Source organism: Cygnus atratus, chromosome 16 (assembly GCF_013377495.2).
Source record: "Cygnus atratus isolate AKBS03 ecotype Queensland, Australia chromosome 16, CAtr_DNAZoo_HiC_assembly, whole genome shotgun sequence".
Taxonomy (NCBI): Eukaryota; Metazoa; Chordata; class Aves; order Anseriformes; family Anatidae; genus Cygnus; species Cygnus atratus.
The window spans coordinates 14,536,931-14,563,244 of record NC_066377.1 but is presented as its reverse complement, the minus strand read 5'-3'; the positions used below and the strand labels follow the sequence as shown (position 1 = coordinate 14,563,244).

General features: G+C 55.3%; 1 protein-coding gene across 1 annotated transcript; it reads left to right on the top strand.

Moving 5' to 3' along the window:
* The first annotated feature begins 4,163 nt into the window (after positions 1–4,163).
* Positions 4,164–9,769, top strand: LOC118248901 (dynactin subunit 2-like). Its single transcript, XM_035548341.1, is given in 15 exon segments — positions 4,164–4,199; positions 4,715–4,783; positions 6,697–6,793; positions 6,899–6,960; positions 7,241–7,260; positions 7,262–7,337; positions 7,420–7,580; positions 7,702–7,849; positions 7,930–7,995; positions 8,074–8,112; positions 8,839–8,916; positions 9,107–9,178; positions 9,293–9,395; positions 9,505–9,596; positions 9,683–9,769. Coding segments are annotated over 15 exon segments (1,206 nt in total).
* Positions 9,770–26,314: the final 16,545 nt, after the last annotated feature.

Sequence of the window (26,314 nt, the reverse complement as noted above, 5' to 3'; positions counted from 1 at the left end):
CATTGGCCCCAGAGCCAGGCAAGAGCTACAGCTCACAAAGACTGCACCATCTGTAACCTGGAGGAAGCTCAGGGCCTTGCTCCTGTTGCTGCGACTTTCCAGTCCACTTCAGCAAATACTAGTGTTTGCTTCGCTCTGGCATTGCCAGCCTTGGATTTTCTTTATGGATTCTGCACTTGTTCAGGAGTGATGTTCTAGTAAATCCTTTCCAGCTGCGTATGGCTCATGGTGTTAATGGTTACATAGTGTGTCATCACTACAGCAGTTGGTACGTGTCACTGCAATGGTATTATAGTAAGACTCATGCATATTGATGAAGAATGAATTTTGATGTAGCGGTTTAAAGTACAGTGGTGATAGAAGCAAACAAGCACAGTGGTGATGGAACCAGAGGTGTCCTCAGCAAGTACCAATCCAGCACCACTCACCGTCTCTGCTGCCCTGAAGGGCTATTATGACAGATGGAGCCCAAAGTCATGCACTAAATGAACTCAACAGACATTTTAGAGGGATGGCCCATAGACTAAAGGAATGATACCTCTGTGTATGTTATCAAAAGGCCAGAAAGGTGGTGATTATTTAGGATGTCACAGAAAGTGTGAGACCTGAGCATGCTGTAAATGGTATGGAATAAGGAGTGGATATTGTCCTGGATATTTCGGCTGAAGCAGTGTCAATTGTCTTCATTGTGGCTGGTGTTATGCCACGTTTTGGATTTAGGAGGAAAATAATGCAGATAGTTAACACTGATGTTTTGATTGTTTTGTTTACACAGAGCCAAGGATTCAGCTTCTCATGCTGCCCTGCCAGCAAGGAGGCCGGGGGTGCACAAGAAGCTAGGAGGGGTCAGGACCAGGACAGCTGATGCAAACTGGCCAAAGGGATATTCCATACCATATGACATCAGGCAGGAGAAAGAATACTGTGAGGGCTGGCCAGGGGGGACACTGCTGCTTGGGACTGGCTGGACATCAGTCCATTGGGGTCTTTCAAATGGACAGCCCAAAGTACACTTCATTTTAGGGGCTTGCTCAGAAAGGAAGCAAGCCAACATGTCAAAGAATGGCTAGGTCCCATTGCTGCAGTCTGCTCCAACACCTCAATTCAGTAACTCATCTCTTAATTCCTTCCAGACCTCAGTTTGGAGCATCCTTTTTCCTCCATTTCCTTCATTTCCTTCCTTTCTTGGGCAGAGTGACCATGAAATGGTAGAGTTCTCTACTCTTGGTGAAGTCAGGAGGGGGATCAGTAAAACTGCTATCTTGGACTTCCGGAGGGCAGACTTTGAGCTGTTCAGGACACTGGTTGACAGAGTCCCTTGGGAGGCAGTCTTGAAGGGCAGAGGAGTCCAGGAAGGCTGGGCACTCTTCAAGAAGGAAATCTTAAAGGCTCAGGAGCTCAGTCTGGCTACTGCTGTGAAAGATAACAAAAAAATGTTTTTATAAATACATTAACATGAAAAGGAGGACTAAGGAGAATCTCTATCCTTTACTGGATGTGGGGAGAAACTTAGTGACAAGAGATGAGGAAAAGGCTGAGGTGCTTAATGCCTTTAAGTCTCTTTAATGCCTCTCAGTCTTTAGCAGCAAGACCAGTTGTTCTGTGGGTACCCAGCCCCCCGAGCTGGTGGAAGGGGACAGGCAGCAGAATGTGGCCCTCATAATCTACGAGGGAATGGTTGGCGACCTGCTACAGCACTTAGATGTATGCAAGTTGATGGGACCGGATGGGATCCACCCAAGGGTACTGAGAGAACAGGCGGAAGTGCTCGCCAAGCTGCTTTCCATCATTTATAAGCAGTCCTGGCTATCAGGGGAGGTCCCAGTCAACTGGCGGCTAGCAAATGTGATGCCCATCTACAAGAGAGGCCGGAGGGTGGACCCGGGAAACTATAGGCCTGTCAGCCTGACTTCGGTGACGGGGAAGTTCGTGGAGCAGATTATCTTGAGTGTCATCACGCAGCACTTGCAGGGCAACCAGGTGATCAGGCCCAGTCAGCATGGGTTTGTGAAGGTCCTGCTTGATGAACCTGATCTCCTTCTATGAAAAAGTGATGCGTTTAGTGGATGAGAGAAAGGCTGTGGATGTGGTCTACCTTGACTTCAGTAAGGCTTTTAACACTTTCCCACAGCATTCTCCTCAAGAAACTGACTGCTTATGGCTTGGACTGGCGTATACTTCGTTGGGTTAAAAACTGGCTGGGTAGCCGGGCCCAAAGAGTCGTGGTTAATGGGGTTAAATCCAGTTGGAGGCTGGTCACTACTGCCCCAGGGCTCAGCATTAGGGCCAGTTCTCTTCAATATCTTTATTGATGATCTGGATGAGGGGGTCAAGTGTACCCTCAGTAAGTTTGCAGACAACACTAAGTTAGGTGCATGTGTTCATCTGCCCGAGGGTAGGAGGGCTCTGCAGGAGGATCTGGATAGGCTGGACCGATGGGCTGAGGCCAACTGTATGAAGTTCAACAAGGCCAAGTGCGCGGTCCTGCACCTGGGGCACAACAACCCCAAGCAGCGCTACAGTCTGGGAGATGAGTGGTTGGAAAGCTGCCTGGCAGAGAAGGACCTGGTAGTATTGGTTGATAGTCAACTGAATATGAGCCAGCAGTGTGCTCAGGTGGCCAAGAAGGCCAACAGCATCCTGGCTTGTATAAGAAGCAGTGTGGCCAGCAGGACTAGGGAAGTGATTGTGCCCCTGTACTTGGCTCTGGTGAAGCCGCACCTCGAGTATTGTGTTCAGTTTTGGGCCCCTCACTACAGGAAGCACATTGAGGTGCTTGAGCGAGTTCAGAGAAGGGCAACAAAGCTGGTGAGGGGTCTGGAGAACAAATCTTATGAGGAGCGGCTGAGGGAGCTGGGATTGTTCAGTCCGGAGAAGAGGAGGCTCAGGGGCGACCTTATCGCTCTCTGTAGGTACCTTAAAGGAGGCTGTAGTGAGGTGGGGATTGGTCTGTTCTCCCACATGCCCAGTGACAGGATGAGGGGGAATGGGCTAAAGTTGTGCCAGGGGAAGTTTAGGTTGGATATTAGGAAGAACTTCTTTACCGAAAGGGTTGTTAGGCATTGGAATGGGCTGCCCAGGGAAGTGGTTGAGTCACCATCCCTGGAGGTCTTTAAAAGATATTTAGATGTAGAGCTTAGTGATATGGTTTAGTGGAGGACTTGTTAGTGTTAGGTCGTAGGTTGGACTAGGTGATCTTGGAGGTCTCTTCCAAGCTAAATGATTCTGTGATTCTGTGATTCATTCTTAGTCATAACTGGTGACCGTGACTCTCCTTTACTGGTTTGTGGAAAGGCTGCTCCGCCCGTAACTTGCGAGGCTTGTGCTCCCTGCTATGAACTGGTTGGAAAGCCCTGGCTCTTTCAGAACCTGATTTGCCCATTAGACCAAAGGCTCAGGCATGCTCGGAATGTGGGTCTGTGACGGAATTCACACCATCACTGCTTCTGGAAGCCTGCTGCATGCCCACCAAGGCTGCTGCCATCATTGTGCACCCAGCTCTGCCACAAGCACCTTGTTTCTCCTCAGGTGCGGCCTCGGGCAAGGTGCCCCTCCTGGCTCCCTGCGGGAGAGCTTTAGGGGCTTCAAAGAATAGGCTCTGCTGGGCTTTGCTGTTGCTTTGCCTTTTGGAACAAAAGCACAAACCTGTGCTACAACACTGCAGTCGTGCAGCAATGCTGGAGCACAACCAACAGGCTGCCCTGAGAAGCGCAACCCCCTGCCCCTCTGTGTGCCCCCCATTTTCACTTGCGTGTGCCTCCACTCCCATATGACCCCCTTTCCCTCCACCATTTCCACCCCCATATGTCTCCCCCCCGAATTTTCACTCAGTGTGCCCCCTTGTGTGCAGCCCCACATGCCCCCACCCCAATTTGCACCATCAGTGTCCTTCCCCAGATTTTCCCCGACTGCACCACGGGGTGCCCCCAGCCCCATGTGTCCCCTTGTGTCTCTTCCCCCCCCTTCCCCCCAGCATGCCCTGTGGCACAGAACCTTCCGGAGCGGCCCCACCCAGCCACCCCTGCCCTCGCTCAGCTCTGCCTCGCACCTGCCCTGGCTGTGAGCAGCTGCCAGCCCTGTCCAACACCAGCCTGGAGCCGTCCCCATTGGCACCCCAGAACTGGCACTGCCCCAGAACCGGGCCCCTTAGCGATCCCCCAGCCATGGCCACCCTCAAGTTTGCCGACCTGCCCAGCATCGTGCGTGCGGGGCTGGGCCTTGGGATGTCCAGAGAGGGTCAGGGGAGAGAACGTGGGGCCTGTGGGGAGGTTGGGGATGCCAGGGTCAGATGAGGGAACTGGGGGGATTGGGGTTGGTTTTGGGTGCCCGGGGGGATCTGAGGCAGCAGGGCAGTAAGTGGGGTGTTTGGGGAGATGGTGGGTAGTCGGGGCTGTCTGGGGTTGGGGGGGAGAGAGGGGGGACAGACAGGTGTGTCAGGGCATTGGGACTTGCAGGGGGGTCAGGGCGGCCGCAGGTGTGGGGGTGCCTGTAGAGTACCAGAGCACAGGGGGTGTCAGGGCCATAGGGGCAGGAAGTGGGGGCTTGGGGACATTGGAGGTGTCCAGAAGAGCTGAGGAGTCCTTGGGGAGATAGGGTGAGTGGGGACAGGGAACTGCCGGGGAAGGGTGGGCAGAGGCACCATCTGAAGGTGTTTGGGGTAGTTCGGGGGTGCTTGATGAGAAATAGCAAATAGCTGAGCCTGTTTGTGTCCTAGGCCTGGAATGAACCAGAGGTCTATGAGACCAGTGACACACCCAAGGGCGACCAGGCCGAGTTTGAGATGGTAAGGCTTTGCTGGGGTCCCATGTGTGGTAGGGGTGAGCAAGGGTGCCGGTGCCCCCATCCCGCAGGCATGTGGCTCAGCGAGATCATCTCTGGCACAGGGGAGCGGCTCCTCGCACGTCCCCGCAGTGACACATCCCCAACATGGTCTGCTGGCCCTGTCTCAGCCTGATATTGCTTCAGGGCAGCAAGGAGCAAGGGCAGGGCTCAGCACCATGCTGGGTGGGTGTCCTTGCCCCTGTCCCCTGGCTCCGTGTCCTGCATAATGCAGCAAGGGCAGTAGAAGCGGGCAGGGCTGGCCTCTGCCATGTCCCAGTGGCATTGCTGGAGGACCCATGTCCAGCTGTGGGCCAGGCTTGAGGAAGGGCCAGCTGGTGTCACATGGAGGATGACAGGGGCCATGCTGCAGTGACTTCCCTCCCAACAAAGCTAAAGGGGGCACAGCTCATGGACCACAGACAGATGCCTCCCTCCTACCCCTGGAAGCCATGGGGACCTGCGAGGCATTTGGCTTCTGTGTCCTGTCATGGCTTCTGCTCTCACCTCTCCCCAGGGAAAGAACAGGAAAAGAAGAGATGGAGCTGGAGGGAGGTTGTCAGAATGGGGGCACAGCCATGTTGTAGGCTCTCACCTCGTCCCCAGGGTGGCTGGCTCCGCTCCATGCCCTGAACGCTTTGCTGAGCCCTCATCCTGCTCCCATGCTTTCCCTGCATTCCATGGTGATGTGGGAGCCCTTCACAGTGCCTGCCACGAGCACGACCCTGGATACCTCAGGGTGCCCAGTGGAGGTGCCCATCCTGTTGCTGCCCCTGCTCTCACAGCCGCTGCCCCTGCTGCTACCCTTGCCTCTGTGCTGGTGGCCCCTGTGTCCCACATGGCTCCTAAGCCCTCACGTAGGATTAGCAGGCAGCCCCAGGGGCAGGCCGTGGCAGAGGGACATGGGTGACATCGGGCCACGCATGGGACAAAGCTTCTAATGACATTTTTTTCTCTCTCCTCCTAACCTTGCTCTGACTTTCTCACCTCTGGGGAATGCAAGTAGCTGGTAAGAGCCCGTCTGTCAGCCACTGTAACACTGTGCTCTGCTCAGTGGCACTTGCTGTCTCCCCACAGCTGGACAGCCCCCCCAACCATGCTGGAGAGCTGCCCCCGCTGCTCTCACCCCTTCTCCATTTGTGCTGTGCCAGAGCTCCCTGATAGTGCTTCAGGCCACGGTCGGGCACAGGCACCAGAGAGGGGAGCAGGCAGGGTGTCCTTGGGGCACCTCCTGCAGGGCCCCGCTGTGTCAGAGGGCGAGAAGCACCCCAAGTTGCTGTCTGCATACGCCCCTCAAGGGGACATGTCCAAGTTAGGCTGCAGGCAAAGCCTTGGAGAAGTCTTGGAGGAGTCGAAGTCCTCTCACAAGTTGCAAGCACCCCAGAGCCCGCGGATGATGGAAGCCACCCTGAAACACAGCTGTGGGACTGGGGCCACCCCGACCGTACATAGCACGTATGGTGGGGCTCCCAGAACCGCCAAAGGATGTTGAGCCTCACTGTGCCCTGGCCCTGCTGCCAGGCCCTTGTGGGGTTTTTCCTGTTGGCCAGGCCAGGCCAGGGGTCTGATGTCCATGGGCCATGTCCTGGGAAATAGTGCATCCTGGAGAGCCCTTGCTGCCCAAGCAGAGCCTTTGCTGGGTCTGACTGCTGCACCTGCCCCCGTGTACCTGTTGCAACCTGAGGGCTGCCCTGGGGGTTTATGCACCATCCTGGGGCAGTCGGGGAGGATGGGGCCACCGTTGGCCCCATTTCCACCCATCTGGTCCCCAGCGCTGGCCCTCAAAGGCTGCCAGGGCTACAGAGAGCAGAGAGACAGCAGCCCTGCTGACAAACCCTTGAGTCTTCCTTTGTCCTTAGTGCTGTGTCCTGTGTGCAGGAGGAGCTTACCAGCACCAGTGTGGAGCACTTCATCGTCAACCCCAACGCTGCCTTTGAGAAGTTCAAGGACAAGCGCCTGGGCACCAAGGGAGTGGGTGAGCCAGAGGGACTGGGGAAGGGTGAGCTGTGGTCCCTGGGTTGCTGAGATGGACATAGGCTCCCCAGGTATTTTAGGGTGACCGACTGCTCTTCTCTTCCAGATTTCTCCGACAGCACAAGCAAGACCAGTACAACAGGCTACAAGTCTGGAGAGCATGAAAACGTGAGTCCAACATGCGCAGGGATGTCCCCTTAGTGTGAACTACCCTAGTGCATGGTCCCTTGTCCCTCCTCAACCCACAGTTACATCCCTGCCCAGCACCACAGCTCTCCCACAGCCACAAGTTTTCTTGCCTGTCTGTGAAGGCACGGCTACTACCAAGGGGTTTTGGGTACTGGTGTCCCAGCACCACCAGATCCCTGGTGCCATGGGCAAGCCCTGAGTCCCTCTGTTACCCTCACCCCCTCCATCCTCCCCCTCCCCGACGTTCATCTCTCTGCAGCTCAGTGAGGGTGTTGGTGCCAGACACACCTCAGCAGCAGTACCAGTGGCTGCAGCATGAGGTGCAGAATCTCATTTGTGAGATGGAGCAGATCCAGGTGATCATCACCCCTGCCATTGGGACCTGCAGGCAGGCCATCCTTGGGGGCTGACATGGCCGCCTGTCCTCCCCTTGCACAGAGCGTATTGAAGGAGTCGGAGGCCGAGGAGGAGCTGATGCCCGTGGCCTTGGCCAGGCAGGTGGAAGGCCTGAAGCAGCAGCTGGTCTCCAGCCACCTGCAGAAGCTACTGGGCCCTGCTGCAGCCATAGACTTTACAGACTCCGAAGGCATGCTGGCCAAGTGAGTGTGGTCCCGAGGCCTCATGCCTTCAGCTTGGGAAGTGGGGGGCAACAAGGGGAGGATGCCAGCAACCCCATGAGGCAGTACCAGAGCAGCACGCTCACCTTTTCCCCTTTACCAGGCGCCTGTTGCAGCAGCTGGAGGTAGTGAAGTGCAAGAAGGCAGTATCAGGGGAGAGACCCGACAAGGCCCCAGCCCCCACTGGAGACATGCTCACCTTTGAGCTCTACTGGAGGCCAGAGGAGGACCAGTTCTCCCAGGCTGCTAGTGTGAGTGTGTGGAGGGGGAGTCACTGAGTTTGACCCCAAAATGGCCTGTCCTGCCCTCTCAGCCCTTGTTTCCCCCCCAGATTGCAGAGCTGGAGAAGCGGTTGGCACAGCTGGAGGTGATGGTACGGTATGAGCCTGACAGCCAGGTAAGGGGACAGGCGCTCCAGCCCTGCCACTCTCCTGCTCTCCATCCTGCCCCACTGACGTGATTTACCTCCCCACAGAACCCACTGCTGGGTGGGCTGAAGGGCACCAGCCTTGTGGTAAGTCCTAGAATCCTAGAATAGCCTGAGCTGGGAGGGACCCATGAAGATCATTGAGTTGAATTCTTGGCTCCACACGGGGCAATCTAGTAGTTAAACAATATATGTAAGAGCATTGTCCAAATGCTTCTTGAACACCAACAGGCTTGAGTCCGTGCTCCCCTGCTTGGGGAGCCTGTTGTGCTGCTCAGCCACCACACCGGTGAAGAACTTATGTCCTAATACCCAACCTGAACTTCCGCTGGTGCAGCTTTAAGATGTTCCCTCACGTGCAGTCACTAGAAAGAAGAGATCAGCACCTCCATCTCTGTTCTACACCCTGAGGGTGCTGTAGACAGCAAAGAGGTCGTCCCTCAGGCTGCTCTTCTCAAAGCTGAACAAACCAAGAACAAACCAAGCTGCTCGTCCTAAGTCATGCCCTCTAGCCCTTCCCCCATCTTTGTTGAACACCTCTTTTGGGACCCATTCTAGTATTTTTTATCTCCTTCTCATACTGGGGAGCCCCAAACTGCACACAGTACTCAAGGTGAGGCCACACCAGCGCTGAGTGGAGTGGGACTGTCACTTCTTTTGACCGGTTAGCTCTGCTGTGCTGAATGCACTCCAGGGTATGGCTGGCCATGGTGTGGGTGGCATGGAGGGACACTTTTCCCCATCCCTGCACATGGCACTGGGGCAGCCGTGAGGCACTGCCTGGCCCTTCCTCACTTTGTTCTCCATCCCCAGGAGACCGTGCAGATCCTCCAAGCCGGAGTGAACATCCTGGACATGGCTGTGCTGGACCAAGTGGAGGCCCAGCTACAGGTTAGGGGGGTCAGAGAGAGGGAGGTTGGGGGTGAGTCCTGCAGCCCCCAGCCAGCAATAGTCCCACCTGCTCCGTGGAGGGTGGCACAGGGCCATGGGAGAGCCAGGGGAGGGCACCAGCAAAGGTTATGAAATTGGGGTAGGGGACACTGCTGGATTTGGGGTCTCACATCTGCTTCCCCCTCTGCAGAGCGTCCTGCAGAAGGTCATTGAAAACACCGAGCACAAGGCAATCGTGCTAGACCCTGAAACCCAGAGCAAAGTAAGAGGAGCATGGAGGGCACCTCAAAGCAACGCCAGCATGGGGGGCTTTTATGGAATCCCCCTGCAGACTGTGCTTACACCCTCCTTTCCTGCTTTCCACCCCTTGCCCCAGATACACCAGGTCCATGAGATGATGCAGCACTGGGACCCTGTGGCCAGCAGTCTGCCTGATGTGGTACAGCGACTGCTGACCCTCAGGGACCTGCATGAGGAAGGTGAGGGGCTGGAGGGGATGCTGGGGACAGTGGCGTGGCATGACAAAGAACATGCTGGATGGGGGGGGGTGCGGTCCCCAGCAGCACTGAGCTTTTGCCTCCCTCCCAGCCACGTGGTTCATGCAGGCCCTGGTATACTGGGAGACCACGCAGCAGGAGATGGTTGCTGCTCTCAGGAGCAAGGCCTTGCTGCTGGTGGAGGTGAGTCCCAGAAGCATGCACTGGAGAAGGAGTGGGTCCCATCCTGCCTCTCCCACTCATCCCCTGCCCCTCTGACTCCCCTGCAGGTCCAGAAGATGTTAAAGGAAAATCTGGCCATTGTACAGGACAATTTTTCATCTCTAAAAGCCCACATCAAACAGTTGCAGCAGTGAGAGAAACCCAGAGTCCCTTCGGGCGTTGCTGCCCCCCCAGACTCCACAACCCCCTTGGAATCCTTCCCGACCTGGAAGGCTTTTTTTCCACCCCATTCCTAAATAAACGTTTTGTCTAAAAGTGTGTCCATGTTGGCATCTCCTTTGGTCTGTGGCACATCAGCAGCGCCCAGATGCAGCATTTTGAATGCATATTTTATTGCATTCATAATTCCCCCCCGCCTCAAGTTCCCCTCTGACTGTGCACCCCGGGTACCCCCAGCCCCTTATGTCCCTTCATGTCTCCCAACCCTTCCAGCCTCCCCCCACCCCGAGAATGCCCTGTGGTGCAGAACCATGCAGAGCAGCCGCATCCACCCAGCCTGGCCCAGACTTGGCTCTTCCTTGTGCCTGTGGGTGATGAAGGCTCTGCACCCACACAAAGGGAGAAAGGCCACGGGGGGAGCTTTGTTCTCCTTTAACAGGGAGGAAGACAACAACAAAGGGTTGAGGAGGGCCATTTTTTCCCCACTCCAGCATAGAATAGGAACTGAGGAGGTTTATATCCCCCAAATGGAAGAGAGCAAACTGGGGAGCTTATTCATCCCTCGGAAAAGAGAAGGGCGATGGTGGAGTTCTTTCCGCCTCGGCGAAGTGAAGGGGCAGTGCGGGGGAATTATGTCCCCACCCAAAAGATAGCTGGGCAACGGGAAGAGGGTGAAGCGGTGGAGTTTTTCTTGGTCATATAGAAGGAGGGCAAATGGGAGGGGGGGCAGTGGGGGAGTATGTACCTCTCCAAAAGGAGAAGAGCAATGTGGGAAGATATTTCATAGAATCAGAGAATCATTCAGATTGGAAAAGACCTCTAAGATCATCTAGTCCAACCTTTAATCTAGTACTGAAGTCCATCACTAAACCATGCTACTAAGTTCTACATCTACACGTTTCTTGAAGACCTCCAGGATGTTGACTCAACCACTTCTCTGGACAGTTGATCCCAGACCCCTGATCCCAGAGCCCCCCACCCCAGGACTAACTGTGAGCCCCGGACTTGAGCCCTGGACCCTGGAGCTGACCCCAACCCCTGAGCCCAGACCTGACCTTGAGCCCCCAGACCTGAGCCCCAGACCCCAAGCCCCCAACCCCAGAGCAGACCCTGAACCCGGAGTTGACCCTGACCCCGAGCCCCAGTCCCGAGCCCCAACCCTGAGCTCCAACCCCAAGCCCCAACCCCACGTCCCAACCTGGAGACCCAACCTGGAGCCCCAACCCTGAACCCTTGAACCCAGAGCCCCCACCCTGGAGCTGACCCTGAGCCCTGACCCTGGAGCTGACCCTGAGACCCTGACCCCCAGAACGGACCCTGGACCCAGACCTAACCTCGAGCCCCAACCCTGAGCCCCAACCCCAAGCCACAACACTGAGCCCTGAACCCGGAGCAAGCACCAACCCCAGAGTGAGCCCCAGCCCTGGAGCTAACCCCACAATTAAACCCAGACCTGAACCCCGGACCCGAAACCCGGACACCGGAGCTGACCCCGAGACCCCGACTCTGAGCCCTGATCCTGATCCCCAACCCCGGAGCAAGCCCCAACCCCAGAGCAAGCCCAGATCATGGAGCTAACCCCACAGCTAACCCCAGATCTGAAACCCACACCTGAACCCCACATCCAAACCACGCACCTGAACCCCTGAGCTAACACCAACCCCCAACTCCGGACCCCGAACCCAAGCCCCTACCCTGAGCCCTGAAGCCAGAGCTAACCCCTGACCTGAACCCTGGACATGAACCATGGACACGAACTGTGGACCCCAAGCCCCAGACCCCGAGCCCCAGACACAGAGCTAACCCCAAGCCCCAGCCCCAAGCCCCAAACCTGAACCCTCAAACCTGGACCCTCGACCCTGGACCCTCGTCACCGGAGCCCCCGGTCTGGGCCCGACCACGGAGCCCCTGACCCGGGCCCGACCACGGAGCCCCCAACCCTGAGCCCTGACCCCACAATTGACCCCGAGCACAGACCCTGGAGCTGACCCCAAAACCCTGACCCCAGAGCTGACCCTAAGCCTCCGATCCTGGAACTGACACCGACCCTGGAACTACCCCCAACCCCCAAACCCCAGAGAAGACCCTGGAACTGGAGCTAACCCCAAGCCCCAACCCTGGACCCTTGAGCCCAGACCCTTGACCCCTGACCCTCGACCCCGAGCCCCAACCAGGAGCCCCAGCCCTGAGCCCAAGCCCTGGACCCTCAAGCCTGGACCCTCGACCCTGGACCCTCGACCCCAGACCCAGAGGTAACGCCGAGCCCCAGACTCGGAGGTGACCCCAAGCCCCGGACCTGAGCCCCGGACCCTGAAGCTATCCCCGAGGCCCAACCCCAAGCCCCAGCACCGGCCCTCGACCCTGGAGCTGATCCCGGACCCTCAACCCCAGAGCCCCAACTCCAGAGCTAACCCCAAGCTCCGCACTCAAGCCCTGGACCCTGGGGCTGATCCCAAGCCCCGACCCCAGAGTTGACCCTGAGCACTGACCCCAGAGGTGACCCCGAGCCCCGATCCCGGAGCTGACCCCAGACTGTCAACCTTGGAGCCCTCACCCCAGAACTAACCTCAAGCCCGGGACCCGGAGATGACCCCAAGCCCCCAACCCTGGAGCCCACCCTGGAGCTAACCCCAAGCCCCAGACCCGAGCCCTGGACCCCAGAGCTAACCCTGAGCCCCAGCCCCCTGAGCTGACCCTGAGCCCCCGACCCTGGAGCTGACCCTGACCCCAGAGCTGACCCCGAGCCCCCAAAATCAGAGCTGACCCCAGACCCGGAACTAACTCTGTGACCCAACCCCGAGCCCCAACCCCGGACCCTTGACCCCAAACCCTTGACCCTAGATCCTTGACCCTGGAGCCCCCACCCTGGAGCTGACCCTGAGCCCCAGACCCTGAGATGACCCCGAGCCCTGGACTGACCCAGAGGTGACCCCAAGCCATGACCCCGGAGTTCACCCTGAGCCCTGACCCCGAGCCCCCGACCCCAGAGCTGACTCTGGATTGTTGACCTTAAAGTCCCCCCTCTGAAGCTAACCCTGAGCCCCGGGCCTGAGCCCCACACCCCGGAGCTCACTCCAGACCCTCAACCCCAGAGCTGACCCTGGAGCTGACACTGAGCACCCACCCCGGAGCTCACCCCGAGACCTGGACATGAGCCCTGGACTTCGGAGCTGATGCCAATCCTGGAGCTGACACTGACAAAATGACCCCTGGAACAGACGACAACACCTGACCCCCAGAACAGACTCTTGACCCTGGAGCTAACCCCGAGCCCCAACCCCAAGCCCAAATCCCCAAACCCTCGACCCCGGACCCATGAATCTGGAGCCCTGACCCTGGACCCTCGACATCAGACCCTTGACACCAGACTCCTGACCCCACAGCCCCGACCCCGGAGCTCACCCCAAGCCCTGGACCCGAGCCCCGGACCCCAGTGCAGACCCCGATCCTGGAGCTGACCTCGACAAAACAAACCCCGGGACAGACCACAACCCCCAACCCCAGGAACAGACTCCGGACTGGAGCTAAAGCCAAGCCCCAACCCCGAACCCCAACCCCGGATGCTCGACCCCAGACCCTTGACCCTGGACCCTCGACCCTGTGCCCCAGACCCTGAGGGACCAGAACTGAGCCCCGATCCTGAGCCCCCAACCCCATAGTTCCCACCCCGGACACGACCACGAGCCCCTGACCTAGACCTGACCCAAAGACCCGGACCCGAGCGCCAACCCCAAGCCCCAGCCCAGAGCCCCAGCCCCGAGCCCCAGCCCAGACCCTTGACCCCGGAGCCCCCACCCCAAAGCTCACCCCAAGCTCTGGACCTGGAGCTGACCCTGAGCCCCGACTCCGAGCCCCGACCCCAAGCCCCTGACCCCGAGACCCCGAATCTGGAACTGACCCTGGACCCGCAGCTAACCCCAAGCCCCAGCTCCGAGCTCCAACCCCAAGACCCAAACCCAAGCCCCAAACCCAAACCTGAGCCTAATCTCCGAGCCCCAACCCTGGACCCTCAACTCCAGACCTTTGAACCAGGAACCACTACCCCAGACCCAATCCCAGAGCCCCCACCCCAGACCAGACCCCGAGCCCCGGACCCAGACCTGACCCAAAGACCCAGGCCCAGAGCTAACCCCGGCAGGCTCACGGGCCTTTGTAAGAATTCCGTCAGGGACCCTCGACTCCCGTGGCTCTGGGTTATTGCAGTGACACCAACACCGTCAGAGATTTCTGATATGTGCAAGGGGAACGCTGGATGGTTGGTATTGGGCGAGCAACTGGGACAGCGCCTGCAGCATTGAAACACAGTTAGGGCTTTGTGTTCTTAAAGTGTCCACTGCAGATATTTAAGATACTGTTTTTACTTTATACAGGGTAGGTTTGTTGTTTGTTTGTTTGTCTAAAGTGACTTTTTCATAATCAGAATGAACTTTTGGATACAAAGAAATTACAGAACACTTCCTCCTTTAACAGTGGGATATAACGGGTCAGTTTCCATGCTCTGAAATCAGAGAAAAGACTCAATTTATAAAGAGTAGGAGAAGAACCACACCAATATTTTAGCAAAATTACTTACTTTACAAGTGTAAAGTTTTGAGGTTTCTTACAACTGCTAGGGCTCTGAAAATCTTCCCTAGGTTGCACACAAACCCCAATAAGAAAGATCCCACAGCTAGAATTAAGCTAGAGTTTCTGTATATGAGGCCTAGTCTAGAAAACATCTCTGTTTTCCCCTAGCTGAATTGTACTCATTTCAATGGCCACCTGTGGTTGTGCTTATTTGGGAAAAAGAGAAGACTACTGATTATCTCATTTTTTTCCTACACTTCCTATAAGATACTCAGGCAGGATGGAATTTTCTTGCAATCCTTTTTCATAACTTCCTCTTGACTGGTAATAACTACAACTGATTAGGAAAGTTTGCAACATCTGTGCAGAATGATCTTGTACAATGGGTTTTAGGAAAATCGTGCTTACAGTATAGCTTTTCAGATTTCCTATGTTTGATATGGTCAAGCAGTGCTTCTGAGAGTTAACTTCTGACAGACAATATTTGATAATATCGGTAATACTTTCTCATATTCTTTCTCAGTCTGAGCCAGATTTCAGAGTCACCAAGGCAGAGATTTTTTCTTGTGACAAAATATGTGTAGTATTTATTTACTGTCAGGCTTCTAGATGTTATTTTCAGTAATATTATTCAAATCACTAATGCAATCTTAACTGAGTTCTTTCAGTCAGGACTAGCACATTGAGTTAGTGCCATTGATGCTCGGAGTTGACTGGGAAGCCACTGAAGTTAAGGGTCTGTGTGACAGAGTTGTGTAAATCACTTTCATGTTTGAATCTTTCATGTTGTGTTAATAAAAAAAATAAATCATAGAATTATAGAATAGTTTGTGTTGGAAGGGACCTTAAAGATCAGTTAATTCCACACATCCCTGCCAAAATCCTACAGTATCATTAAAATATTGCAATTCCACTAGGCTTTTGAACAGGAGCCTATAAATGGATATTGCTCTCTGAAGCCTCAAAGCCCTAGGCTCCCTCAGCTTCGGGGCTGGGACTGGCCCACATAACAGAAGCACTGGACACCCAGGTTGTTCTGTTATCCTGAGAGTATGAGAGCCCCTTTCCTGAAACAGACCATGCATTCATTCATTCCCATGTTCCATTCTTAACCAACAGGTCCCTGTTGGCCTCACAGATGACAAACTTACTTTTTCCAAGATTACCTAACTTACTGAAGGTGGCACAGCAAGTCACTGTCAGAAATAGAAACTGAGCTGGGTTTCTCAGTTCCTTGACAGGTGTTTAATGATTTAGGATTTGTGATTCTCTGGATTTTTGTATGAAAATGCTAGCCAAGCACACAAAAATCCAGACAATCACATAAATACAAAGGTTTTAGGTGGTCCTCTAGGTCTACCTCCTGCTCATACCAGGACTAACTTAGGTTGCACAGAGGGCCTTGTCTAGTTGAGCTAAAATCTTTTTCAAGGCTGGAGATCCCACAGCCTCTTCACACCCTGGTTGAGCATTTGACACCCTGCATAGTGATTTTTTTTTTTCTTAAAAGTAACCAGAATTCCATCTATTGGAACTCTTGCTTCTTGCCCTTCATACTGTCCCTGTGTACCTCCACAAAAGAGTACGGCGCCATCTTCTTTACACCCTCCCATCACGCGGTTGCAGACAGCAGTAAGATGCCCCTTTGCTTTCTCTTCTCCAGGCTGAACAGAACCAGCTCACTCCTGTGCTCCTGTGCTATGTCCTGTGCTCCGTTTCTATTGGGTCTTGGTGGTGTCCCCTGAACTCTGGTACATCAGTGCCTGTCTTACTTGGTGGAGGTCAAACTTGACTCAGCAGTAGCAGATGGGGCCTTACCCATGCTGAATAAAGGGGAAAGGTTCCCTCTCTCACCTTCCTGGCTGCACCCTTGTTGACACAGCCCAGGATGCAGCCACCCTTCTTTGCCACAGGGGCACATGCTGTACTCCTTCTCAACTTGTTTTTTACCAGGACCCCAATCCCAGCAACTCTTCCACCAAATTGCCTTCTAGGCACTTGCCCCAAGCATCTCCAGCTGCATAGGGGTTACTCCCTCCTAGAGGTAGGACTATCTTGGACTACCTGTATTTGTTGAGTTTCATGAGGTTTTGTCCACCATTATTTAGGACCTCACTCCACTAATGCTATATAAGTAAACAACATAAAACCAGTCCCGAAACTGAGGGAGCCTAGGGCTTTGAGGCTTCAGAGAGCAATATCCATTTATAGGCTCCTGTTCAAAAGCCTAGTGGAACTGCAATATTTTAATGATACTGTAGGCTGTTGAGTAGTCAACAGATGTCATCGACATCCATTAGCTGCTAAGCTATTTTAAATCTTCAATAGTGGCTTAACACTTCTGCCTGACTTAAGGCTTTATAAAGATGATGATTTATAAATGCAGGAATATTTCATTTTCACATAATTTTTATTACTGAATTTCAAAGTACTTTACAAACAACTATAAGGTAAGTCTTCTTACAAATAAGTCTTCTAGAGTGTTTGTTAACTAGGCAATTATTGTAGCAAATGATTTATAATTTTAAATCAGACTTATTAGTTTGAAATTGTCATCCTTAAAAAGAGATTGTTTTGTGCTGCTTTGTTATCAGTCATGTTTTCAATCATGAAAGTTAACTGTGGTGAATGTGGAATGTGTTGAATTTAACATCACTGGGACAAACAGTATTGTTGTTAGAATGCTCATGCTTACAGTAATATAGCTGTGGATTGAGACAGTACAACTCAAAGCTGGAATGGATCCCCAGTGCTGTTATTCAGTACTGCTGCACAAGGTGAGGTAAAACCTCATTGTAAAGTGTGGGAAAGGAATTTGCAGGTGGCTTCGCACTGTTTCACACATACCTGAATTAGAGATAATGAGGAAACAAGTGGTAGAAACAAAAACTTGAGCAAGGTTGAGATAAAGTAAATTGGCTGCAGTGTTAAAGATGAGCGTTGGGCAGTGGCCAATTGCTGGCTGGCTCGAGGCGTGTGTCTGAGGGTCTATAACCAATTGTATGACAGATTCGGGCACGTGGACAGCGCGTGGGGCTTCAGGGAAAGTATATGTAGTAGTGAAAAAGGGCAACAAATGTCTCCTGTTCAAGAGCCATCAGGAGTCCGTGTCTTGCATCCCTTCAATGGTGACCCGGACTTGGGAGGAGCAGCGCTGCACGAGCGTCCAAAGGGAACCCAGCCGAACGAGTCAAGCTCACAGCTGGACTGCAGCTTCAACCCCGGGACATCACCTGAAGGACAGGTGAGTGGCTGGGCATTGATCATGGGAGCTAGCCTTTCGGCAGAGGAAGAGGCTATAGTGAAAATACTAACGCAATGCCTAATAGACAGGGGAGTAAAATATGATCTGTTTAAGATAAAGCTATTATTGAAATTTTTGCGAAAGCAAGGGTTCCCCTCAATGGCTTCTGCAGTATTTGATGTAAAAACTTGGGACCAAGCCGGGGAAAAAATATGGGAAGCAGCGTCCAGTGGGGATACTAATGCTGCTGAGGTAATGACTACGTGGTGGCTGGTGACCGAGACTTTAAGACCGTGGCAGGCAGAAAAGGAAGTACAGAACGCCACTGCCCAGGCAGCCGAACTGAGATCAGAGCCTGCAAGGTCACCAGAGCGGTGCAATTTCATAGACCTGGGGGATGACAAGGAAGAGGGCTGCGGACCGCCGCCGCAGAACGCCTCCCCGCTGACCCCCTCGGCTCCCGCCTTGCCTACCCCCGATAACGCCTCCCTGCGGGCCCGAGCTTTCGACCCACGGGAACGATGGGAGCTGGTGCGCCGGGAAGCGCTAAAGGACGGGGACCCGGTAGGAATGGCTTTCTCGGTGCAGGTGCGACCCAACGGTCCAAATGAATATAATGCCTTCCAATGGGACCTAAATAAAGAATTAAGAAAGACTGTGACTACATATGGATTACATGCACTATTTACTCAGTCATTGTTAGAAAATGTTATGACTGGTCAATTGTTGGTGCTGTACGATTGCCGTCAGATAGCCGCGATGATTTTAACACCAACACAAAAAAATTACTCTGGAAGCAAAAATGGAAAGAAGGGTGCGAAGGAGAACAGCTGGAGGCTTCCTGCTGAGCTCCAGGTTGGAGGTGACATGCCTCCCAGGTTACTAAAGCACATTTTCCTCTTCTGCACTGCACCCAGGAGTCCCAAATCCCTGGTGTGTGTCGTCCCCAACGTCTCCACCTTCGACAGTGACTGGAGATGGCTGCAATACCCCATCACAGTCCTGCTCCTGCTGATCAGGGATGACGGCCTCATCTACTCCAGCTCGTTCACCTTCACCTACATCCCGGAGCAGAGCCTCCTGCCAGGACAGCCGGTCCCCTCAGACGTCCCGCAGGACTCGGACAAACTGCTCAACAGCATCCATCTGGAGTTCACCAGGACCAACTTCCACCTCTTCATGCAGAGCTAGCGAGCGGGGTCGGCAGCGCTCCGCCTGCCACCGGCCCTGGGGACAGGAGTGTCCCTGAGCCACGTCCGCAGGCTGGGGTGGCTGTGCCCGAGGGTCCTCCCCATACATCCACTGCCCACCACAATATCTGACCCGCTGCCATCTCTCTTTTCATGGCAGGGTCTCGCCCTGGTGAGATCTCACCTGAGAGCGCTAATAAATCATGCTTCGAGGACTCTTTACTGATTTGATTGCTTCTTTGCTGGCCTTCAGGATTTACCTCCCATGCTGGCACAGAACTCCCTCAATGTCCTCGGTCCATATATTCAAAGGCCAGGAGGGACAGGGATGAATGCAAGTGACCTTAAATGTCATTGATCGATGCCAGGAGTCCCTGCACCGCTTCTGTGCTTTTCAGTAACAAGGAGCTGATTTTGAGCAGCTGAATACCCAGCACCAGATTTTTTTAACTTTTTTATTTTTTTTTCCATTAGAGGCACAAATGGGGTAATTTCAAAAGGAAAAGGGAAAAAAAAAGAGAGAGAAACACTTCAGTGTGAAACCCAACCCTTTCCTAGCTGTCATGGCTCTCTGAGCTCCGTTGTTTCACGCGCACATGCAGTGCAAGGCTGGAGCCGGCAGGAAGCTGCTGATCTAAAGAGGCCATAAAAAGGAACCGGGTTTCTTGGAGCTGGACCCAAGCGCTACGCGGGGCAGGGCTTACAGCTTTATTTATTCTTCAGATCTCTGTGGCATCAAAGGAGCTATGGTGTACCTAGAAATCATGCTGCCCTGGCAATTCTGAGCTAGGGTTAGAAACGAGCCAGGTGCCAAAACTGCGGAGATTTTGAACCTGCGCTGAATTCGGCAGCACCGAGGGGAACAGGGGCAGCCCCAAAGCAGTGTGGGGCACCTGGTGCCTCTGGCTCGGTGCCCGGGCATCCCCTGCATTTTTTGGGTGATCCATCATGGTTCGAGCGACAGCTCCTTTGGCTCAGCGGCTCTGGCACACATCGGCCTTGCTGCGGGCATCTCCTGCCACGCCGCAGCCCGGGATGCTGAATTCAGGGCACGGTCCCCCACAGGGATGCACGGCGATGCCCGCTGTCGTGGGCTCTTCTTTCTGTGTCCCACGGATGGCCCCACAAGAGCTTGGGTCTGTGGGGTCTTACCCTGGGAGGCAGCACCTCCCCAGGGCCTCCCAGCAGTCTGGAGATGGGGCTCCATCTCCCCCAAACCCACAAGTGGAAAGGGGCAGCTTTGTAGCTCCTGGATAAGTCTCTTTCCCAAGCATATGCTCCACATCTGGGCGGAGGAGCTGGTAGCATCGTCAGAGCTGTTTATTTACATAACCCCCAATTAACACAAACCATCTCGGACAGGCACCAGCCACCCAGTTGTGAAGTCTTGCTCACCAGCAAGTCAGCAGCGCCCGCCTCTGCTGGACCGCTCAGGGACCCTGCATGCATGGGGACACGCACAGATCGTCCCCACAGGCCCTGGCAGAGCTGCTCCAGCATCTCCTGTGCTCCTGAGTCACGTTATGGATTATCTGAATTATGTGTACAGGCTTTTCCCCATCCTCAAGGCAGCCAGAAATGTGGGTTTAAAAGGAAGAATGAAAAAACTTTCAGATCACCCCAGGAGCTGGGAAATTACAAAAAGCATCACATGTTTTTAGGGACACACGGAATAACTTACACCATGGGTGGCCGTGGTGTTGTGTGAGCATCCTCGGGTGGTGGCAAGGTCCGAAGGCAATGGGAAATCACAGCAGCAGCGCCCTACTCCTGCTTCAGTATGGTGATGGGCACTTTATATATAAAGTTATACATATATATTTCAATATGTATATATATGCATTTATACAAATATATATGTGTATATAAACAGGTCCTGAAGGTGACAACACCTTCAAAAACATCAAGAAGAAAACAAGATCTTGGCTTTCTCCCCCCGAAACAATGTCCTACAGGATATCAAGAGTGGCTGCTGCCACCTAGCGAGCCGGCACGCGGGGCACTACTGGGGTCCCCGGGCAGGGCTGCACCCTGGCTCCGAGGGATTGCTGGTTTTTTTAAACATGGACCCGTTGCATTTTGCCCCAAACCACGCAACAGGTTCGGGGAGTGTTTTTTTGTTGTTGTTGTTTTTTGTTTTTTGTTTTTTTCCCAAATAATGCCCCGAGGGGGGAGGAAGGGAGCACAGCACAGCGCCCGGCTAATGGCAAGCAAGGGCTGGCTGCGGCATTGAGCTCCCCACGCCCTACGGCCCCGCATTGCTGCAGGATCCGGCCCCCCACCCCACAAGGACAGCCCTGACCTGCCCCACATCGCTGCTCGGTGAGTGAGGGGTGGCCGTGGTCCCCCGGGAATATTCATCTCCTGCTCACCCAGCTCGCATCCAGCCCACCGACACTGCTCCCTGCGCCGAGGTGGCTGCAGGGCTGGCTTGCTCAGAGGGCAATAGGTGATTTTTCCAGCCTGTAGGAAGGCTGGAAAAAAATGGGTTTAAAGACGATTTTGCATCTCTCGGAGCTCAAGGGGTGGGCAGAGAGGGGAGGCTGGCCAGCGGAGGCTGTAGGAAGGAGGCTGGCAGGTGCCAGCAGGGCTCGGTGCAGGCAGGCTCGCTGCCAGCCCTGGTTGTGAGCCAGCGAGGTGTTTGCGCTGGCAGGGGCAGCCCAGGGCACGTCCCACTGCTGTCACAGCTCTGTCACCTCCTGCCTTGAGGACCGAGGGGGTGGCAGCGCTGCCAGCTCCCCCCGGAGGACAGCGGGGCCACGGCGAGCATCTCCTGGGACGCCACATCAGGAGAGGCTGCAGCAGCCACCGCTGGAGATACTGGGAACGTGGGGTCACCACCACCAGAGCAGCTGTCCCTGCATCCCCAGCCACACTGTTTGGTGTAAATCTCATCCCAGGAGGGTGAGAATGTGGGGATGCAGCTCTGCCCGTCAGCTGGGGGAAAGAAAATCACCGTTCTTGGAAGTTTTGTGCTCCTGACGCCCAGGGCTGGCGTGGTGAATGAGCAGACCTCAGCCAAAGCTGAACCAAGGGGCTGGTTCCTGCCCCACGAGCCCAAACCCTGCCTCCCTGCCAAGCCCCCGCACTGGTCCCAGCCCTACCCTGCAGACCCCAGTAAGGTCCCCTCACCCCAGCAGCCCCCCAGGGCACCCCCAGCCCCAGGCAGGGGAGCCATGTGTACGGGGCCATAGGTTTGTGCAGTGCCCAGCAAACCCGTGCTGACTTTATCCTTTTTTTCTGGCAGAACTATAAATAACCCAGCTGGGCAGCAGGATGCAGAACGATGCCAAGGCCAAAATAAGCTGAGCCGGGTTGCTGAGGAGTTGCAATTACCTGCTCGAGAGACTCTGAGCGCATCGGGAATGGCCCAGGCGTGTGGCACCACTGGCCAGGCTCAAAAAAACACACAAGCTGCAATAAGGATGGGGTGGGCTGGAGACATCCATGGGTGCCTGCATCACCCTCGGTGCCTGGTGGGGGTGTGTCCTGGTTTCAGGTAGGACAGAGTTAATTTTCCTCCTAGTAGCTGGCAGGGTGCTATGTTTGGGATTAGAATGAGAAGAGCGCTGATAACATGCTGATGTTTTAATTGTTGTAGAGCAGCGCTTACACCAAGCCAAGGACTTTTCAGCTTCTCGCTCTGTCCTGCTAGCGAGCAGGCTGGGGGTGCAGCAGGAGCTGGGAGGGGACAGACCCAGGACAGCTGACCCAAACTGGCCAAAGGGGTATTCCGTACCATCTGACGTCATGCTGAACAATATATAGGGGTGGCTAGCTGGGGTGGGGGGCCGGCTGCTCGGGGATAGGCTGGGCATCGGTCAACGGGTGGTGAGCAATTGCATTGTGCATCACTTATTTCGTACACATTATTACTATTAATACTATTATTATTGTTGTTGTTGTTGTTATTATTTTTCCTGTCTTAATAAACTGTCGTTATCTCAACTCACAGACTTCACTTTCCCGTTTCTCTCCCCCATCCCGGAGAGGGAGGGGGGAGGGTGAGCGAACGGCTGTGTGGTGTTTGGCTGCCAGCCGGGCTAAACCACAACAGGGTGTTATTAATCCCATCCCAAATGGGCCTTTTGGAGACCACCACGCTCCTGTGCCCACAGCTCCAAGTACTCAGCCTTGTCCACGCAGCCAAAAGCCTTGTGGAAAATTAGGGTTTGGGTTGTTTCTTCTTCCCTAAAATGAGAAAAAACAGGTTTTAAACAAGCTCCTTCCTGGCAAGCTCCATACTCCCTGCAGTGTGGGGAAGGACCAAGCCCAGGAGCTGGCAGCATCCCGATGGGACAAGGGACAGGACCAGGGCCACCACGTCCACAGCTGGGGCCTGGTGGCTGGGGGGGGTGGGGGGCTCGGGGCGAGCAGAGCCATGCTGTGGGGCTGGATGTGGCTCCCAAAACTGGCCCCCTGCCGCTGCATGGCCAGGGGAGCCAGGCTGGCGAGGCAGGATGGAGGGAGCTGGCAAACTGCTTTAATCCCCGTCTCGGAAGAAACACCCTGGTGGTTTTCTCAGGGTTCACTGGGAAGGGAAAGTGGGTTTTTAGACAGTTTATATAAACAACCAGGCTTGAAAAATGCAGACCTAATTTCCATGCACTGTTGCTGTAATTATGCGTGCAAAGCAGCAGACAATTACAGAGCGGGTAGGCTCAGCGCTGAGAAAGAAATCAGGGGGTGCAGCTCCTGCCTGGGAGCCCTTGAGGACTCGGGGAGGGAGCTGCGGGGTGCCTGGCTGGGACCCCACTAGGCTGCAGGCACGTGCCCCACACAGACCTGCAGCAGCGAGCACAGGGTGTGTGACTGGGGACCAAAATCTGAAAATAGACTGGTGTCTGGCCCTGTTTTGTGCTGGGGAGCTGCAGGGGGCACAGCCCCAGGCAGACATCGGTGCCCCTCACCTCTGTGTCGGGGCCAGCCACGAGAGCCCACCCCAGCTGGTTCCTGCAAAAGGGCCGGGGGTCTGGATGGGTGCTGGGCTCTTCAGGATGGTGCTGGAGGAGAAGCAGCAGCAGCAACTGGAGGGCTTCAACCCACAGGGATGCGTCCTTGCTCCCTGCAACCAGGGCAAGTGCTAGCACAGCAAGGACAGCTGGGCAGCGCCAGGATTTCAGGGTGTGGGCTGAGCGGGAGACATGGACCAAAAAAAAAAAAAAAAAAAAAAAAGAGAGAATTAATTTCTACAGCTTTGATGTGTGAGTGCAGCTCAGTCAAATGCAAGTCTGCTCCCAGAGAGGGACCTGGCCCTGGGAAGCCCTGGGGAGCTGGGCTGGGGGCCAGCAGAGGTGCCCGAGCTGGCCCCCGCCTGTCCCCACTGCAGCGTCCCCAAGGAGCCAGGCAGGTTCTGCTCCCCATGAGGAGGGCTCAGCCCCTGGGTCCAGGGCAGAGAGGAGGTGCTGGGTTTGTGCCTTCACCCCAGGCACCTGGGCACTAATGGCAGATGAATTTTCCCTCCCAAAAAATGCCTCCTGCCTACCTCAGCATCCATTTATGCTGCTGCTCTGCTTCGCTGTGTGCTGTTGGTGACCGCAAGCAGCGGGGCTCAGCCTGGGGGCTCCGGGCTCTGAGGCTGAAGGCAAAGGATGGGCAATGCCAGAACCACCCCCCTTGAGGTTTTACAGACCTGCACATTCAGCTTCTGGCAGGGCACGGGGGGTGGCCGTGAGCTGCCATCACCTAAGGGGCACCCGGATCCTCACCTCCCGGACTGCACAGGGCTGATGCCAGGAGCACGGTGCCACAAGGGACTTGTGGCAGCTCCTGTGCATGGGACGGGGCAGAAGAAAAGGGGCTTTATTAAACCCGCTGCAGGTCACAGCGACACCTCCACCAAAAGGCAGGCTCGGAGCAGAGAGGCAGGAAGAGGAATTTGTTCTTTGCTTTCTGCCCTGGGGCTGCACAGACCCGAAAGGAGCCAACCCGCCTGCGGAGCTGGGGATGTGCCCAGGGTTTGTCCCCATGCCACCATCCAGTGTCACCGTCCCTTTGCCGATGTGCACGGCCATCCACCTGGTCACCGTCCCCTCACACCCCGCTGAGAGCTGGCACACGTGTGTGTGCGCATGCACGCAGCCCCCCAGGGCTGCGCCGGAGGGAGCGGGCAGGGCTGAAGGGCTCTTTGTTCCCCAGTGTAATTATACCTGAGCGGGGAATCGAAATGTGCTGAAAACTCCTCGCCGGGCGTTTCTGCAGGGAGCCGCGGTGCTCAGCCCAACACTGGCCCCATTGTTCCCTTGGTGTTCTCTGGGCCCACCTCCACTCCCGCTTCCCTGCCTTTCCTCGAAATAATCAGTCAGTGATTAAAAACCGGGCCTTTTCCCTCGGCAATGTCAACATCAGGCAAAACGCCCTGAAACTCCCTCCTGCTGAGGCTCCCTGCGCTGGGAGGGTGGCAATGTAGGGACAAGGGCAGCACCCCTGGGTGAGATTTTTGGCACTGGGAGGACCCCGGCTCCCCCGGGGCAGTGTGAGCTCGCCGAGGTGGGGAGCACCCCTCTCTGCCGCTGCGGGAGCCTCTCCACACTGCCTGTGCGGTGGTGACCTGCCTTATTACAGCTAATCCCTTCCCGGGACCAACGAGCCTTTAAAGCTTTTTCCCACCTACACTTTTCCCAAGCCATCAATATTTCAGCGGAGCAGAAATCCCTGCCCCTTCTGGTTTCCCTTTCCCTCGCACGAGGCAGCCTGCCCCAAATCCCACCCCACTGCTTGGGACCCACGGTCGGGCAGGGCCTCGCCAGCCCCTGCTCTTCTCCTGCCTTCTGCAGAGGGACCGATCCTGTGGGTCCTGGGCAGCTTTCAGAGCCCAGGCCCCATCTCTAACTGCAACCAGGAGCTTTGGCATGTGACAGCTAAAGCCTCGCTGCTGCTTATCCCCTTCTCTGACTCCTGCCCACGACGCACGCTCACCCCGCTGGGGTCACCCTGATGATGCTCATCCCACCTGGGTGTTCGGGAGCTCATCGCACCCCCAGCTCGGCACCTCTTCCTGCTGAGGGCTCAAAGGCTTCATCTAGGGTCGAGATTCTTGCAAAGCACTGAAGAAAAAAAAATGAACAAAACAGTAATAGTAATAATAATCATAATAACAAGAGTAAAAACCCTCTTGCCTGCTGCCTGGACTGCAGAACAGCACCTGCACGACCACAATTAGCTGCCCTGCGCTGGGGGATGCTGTTGCCGAGGAATCCCCCGGCGCCCTGCCAGGGGTGCGATGAGCGCAGACACCCCAAAAGTGCCCGCGCCCGGCTCTGGGGTGCCGGGGCAGGGAGCGGGGTGCTGGGCGCCGGCCGTGCCAGGAGGTGGCAGCAGGCACACGGTGAGCGGCGGGGAGAAGGGCGCTGGGGAGCCGGGACGGGATGGATGGCCGCTGGGCACCACAGGGGGGTTGGGGTCGGGATGCCCGGTGGGCGCCAGCACCAGCCCCTGGGGAGCCACCTCCAGGAGCCCACCCCAAACCTGCCCCCATCCCAAACCTGCTCCCACTCTGCAGGGAAAAGCACCCGCAGCAA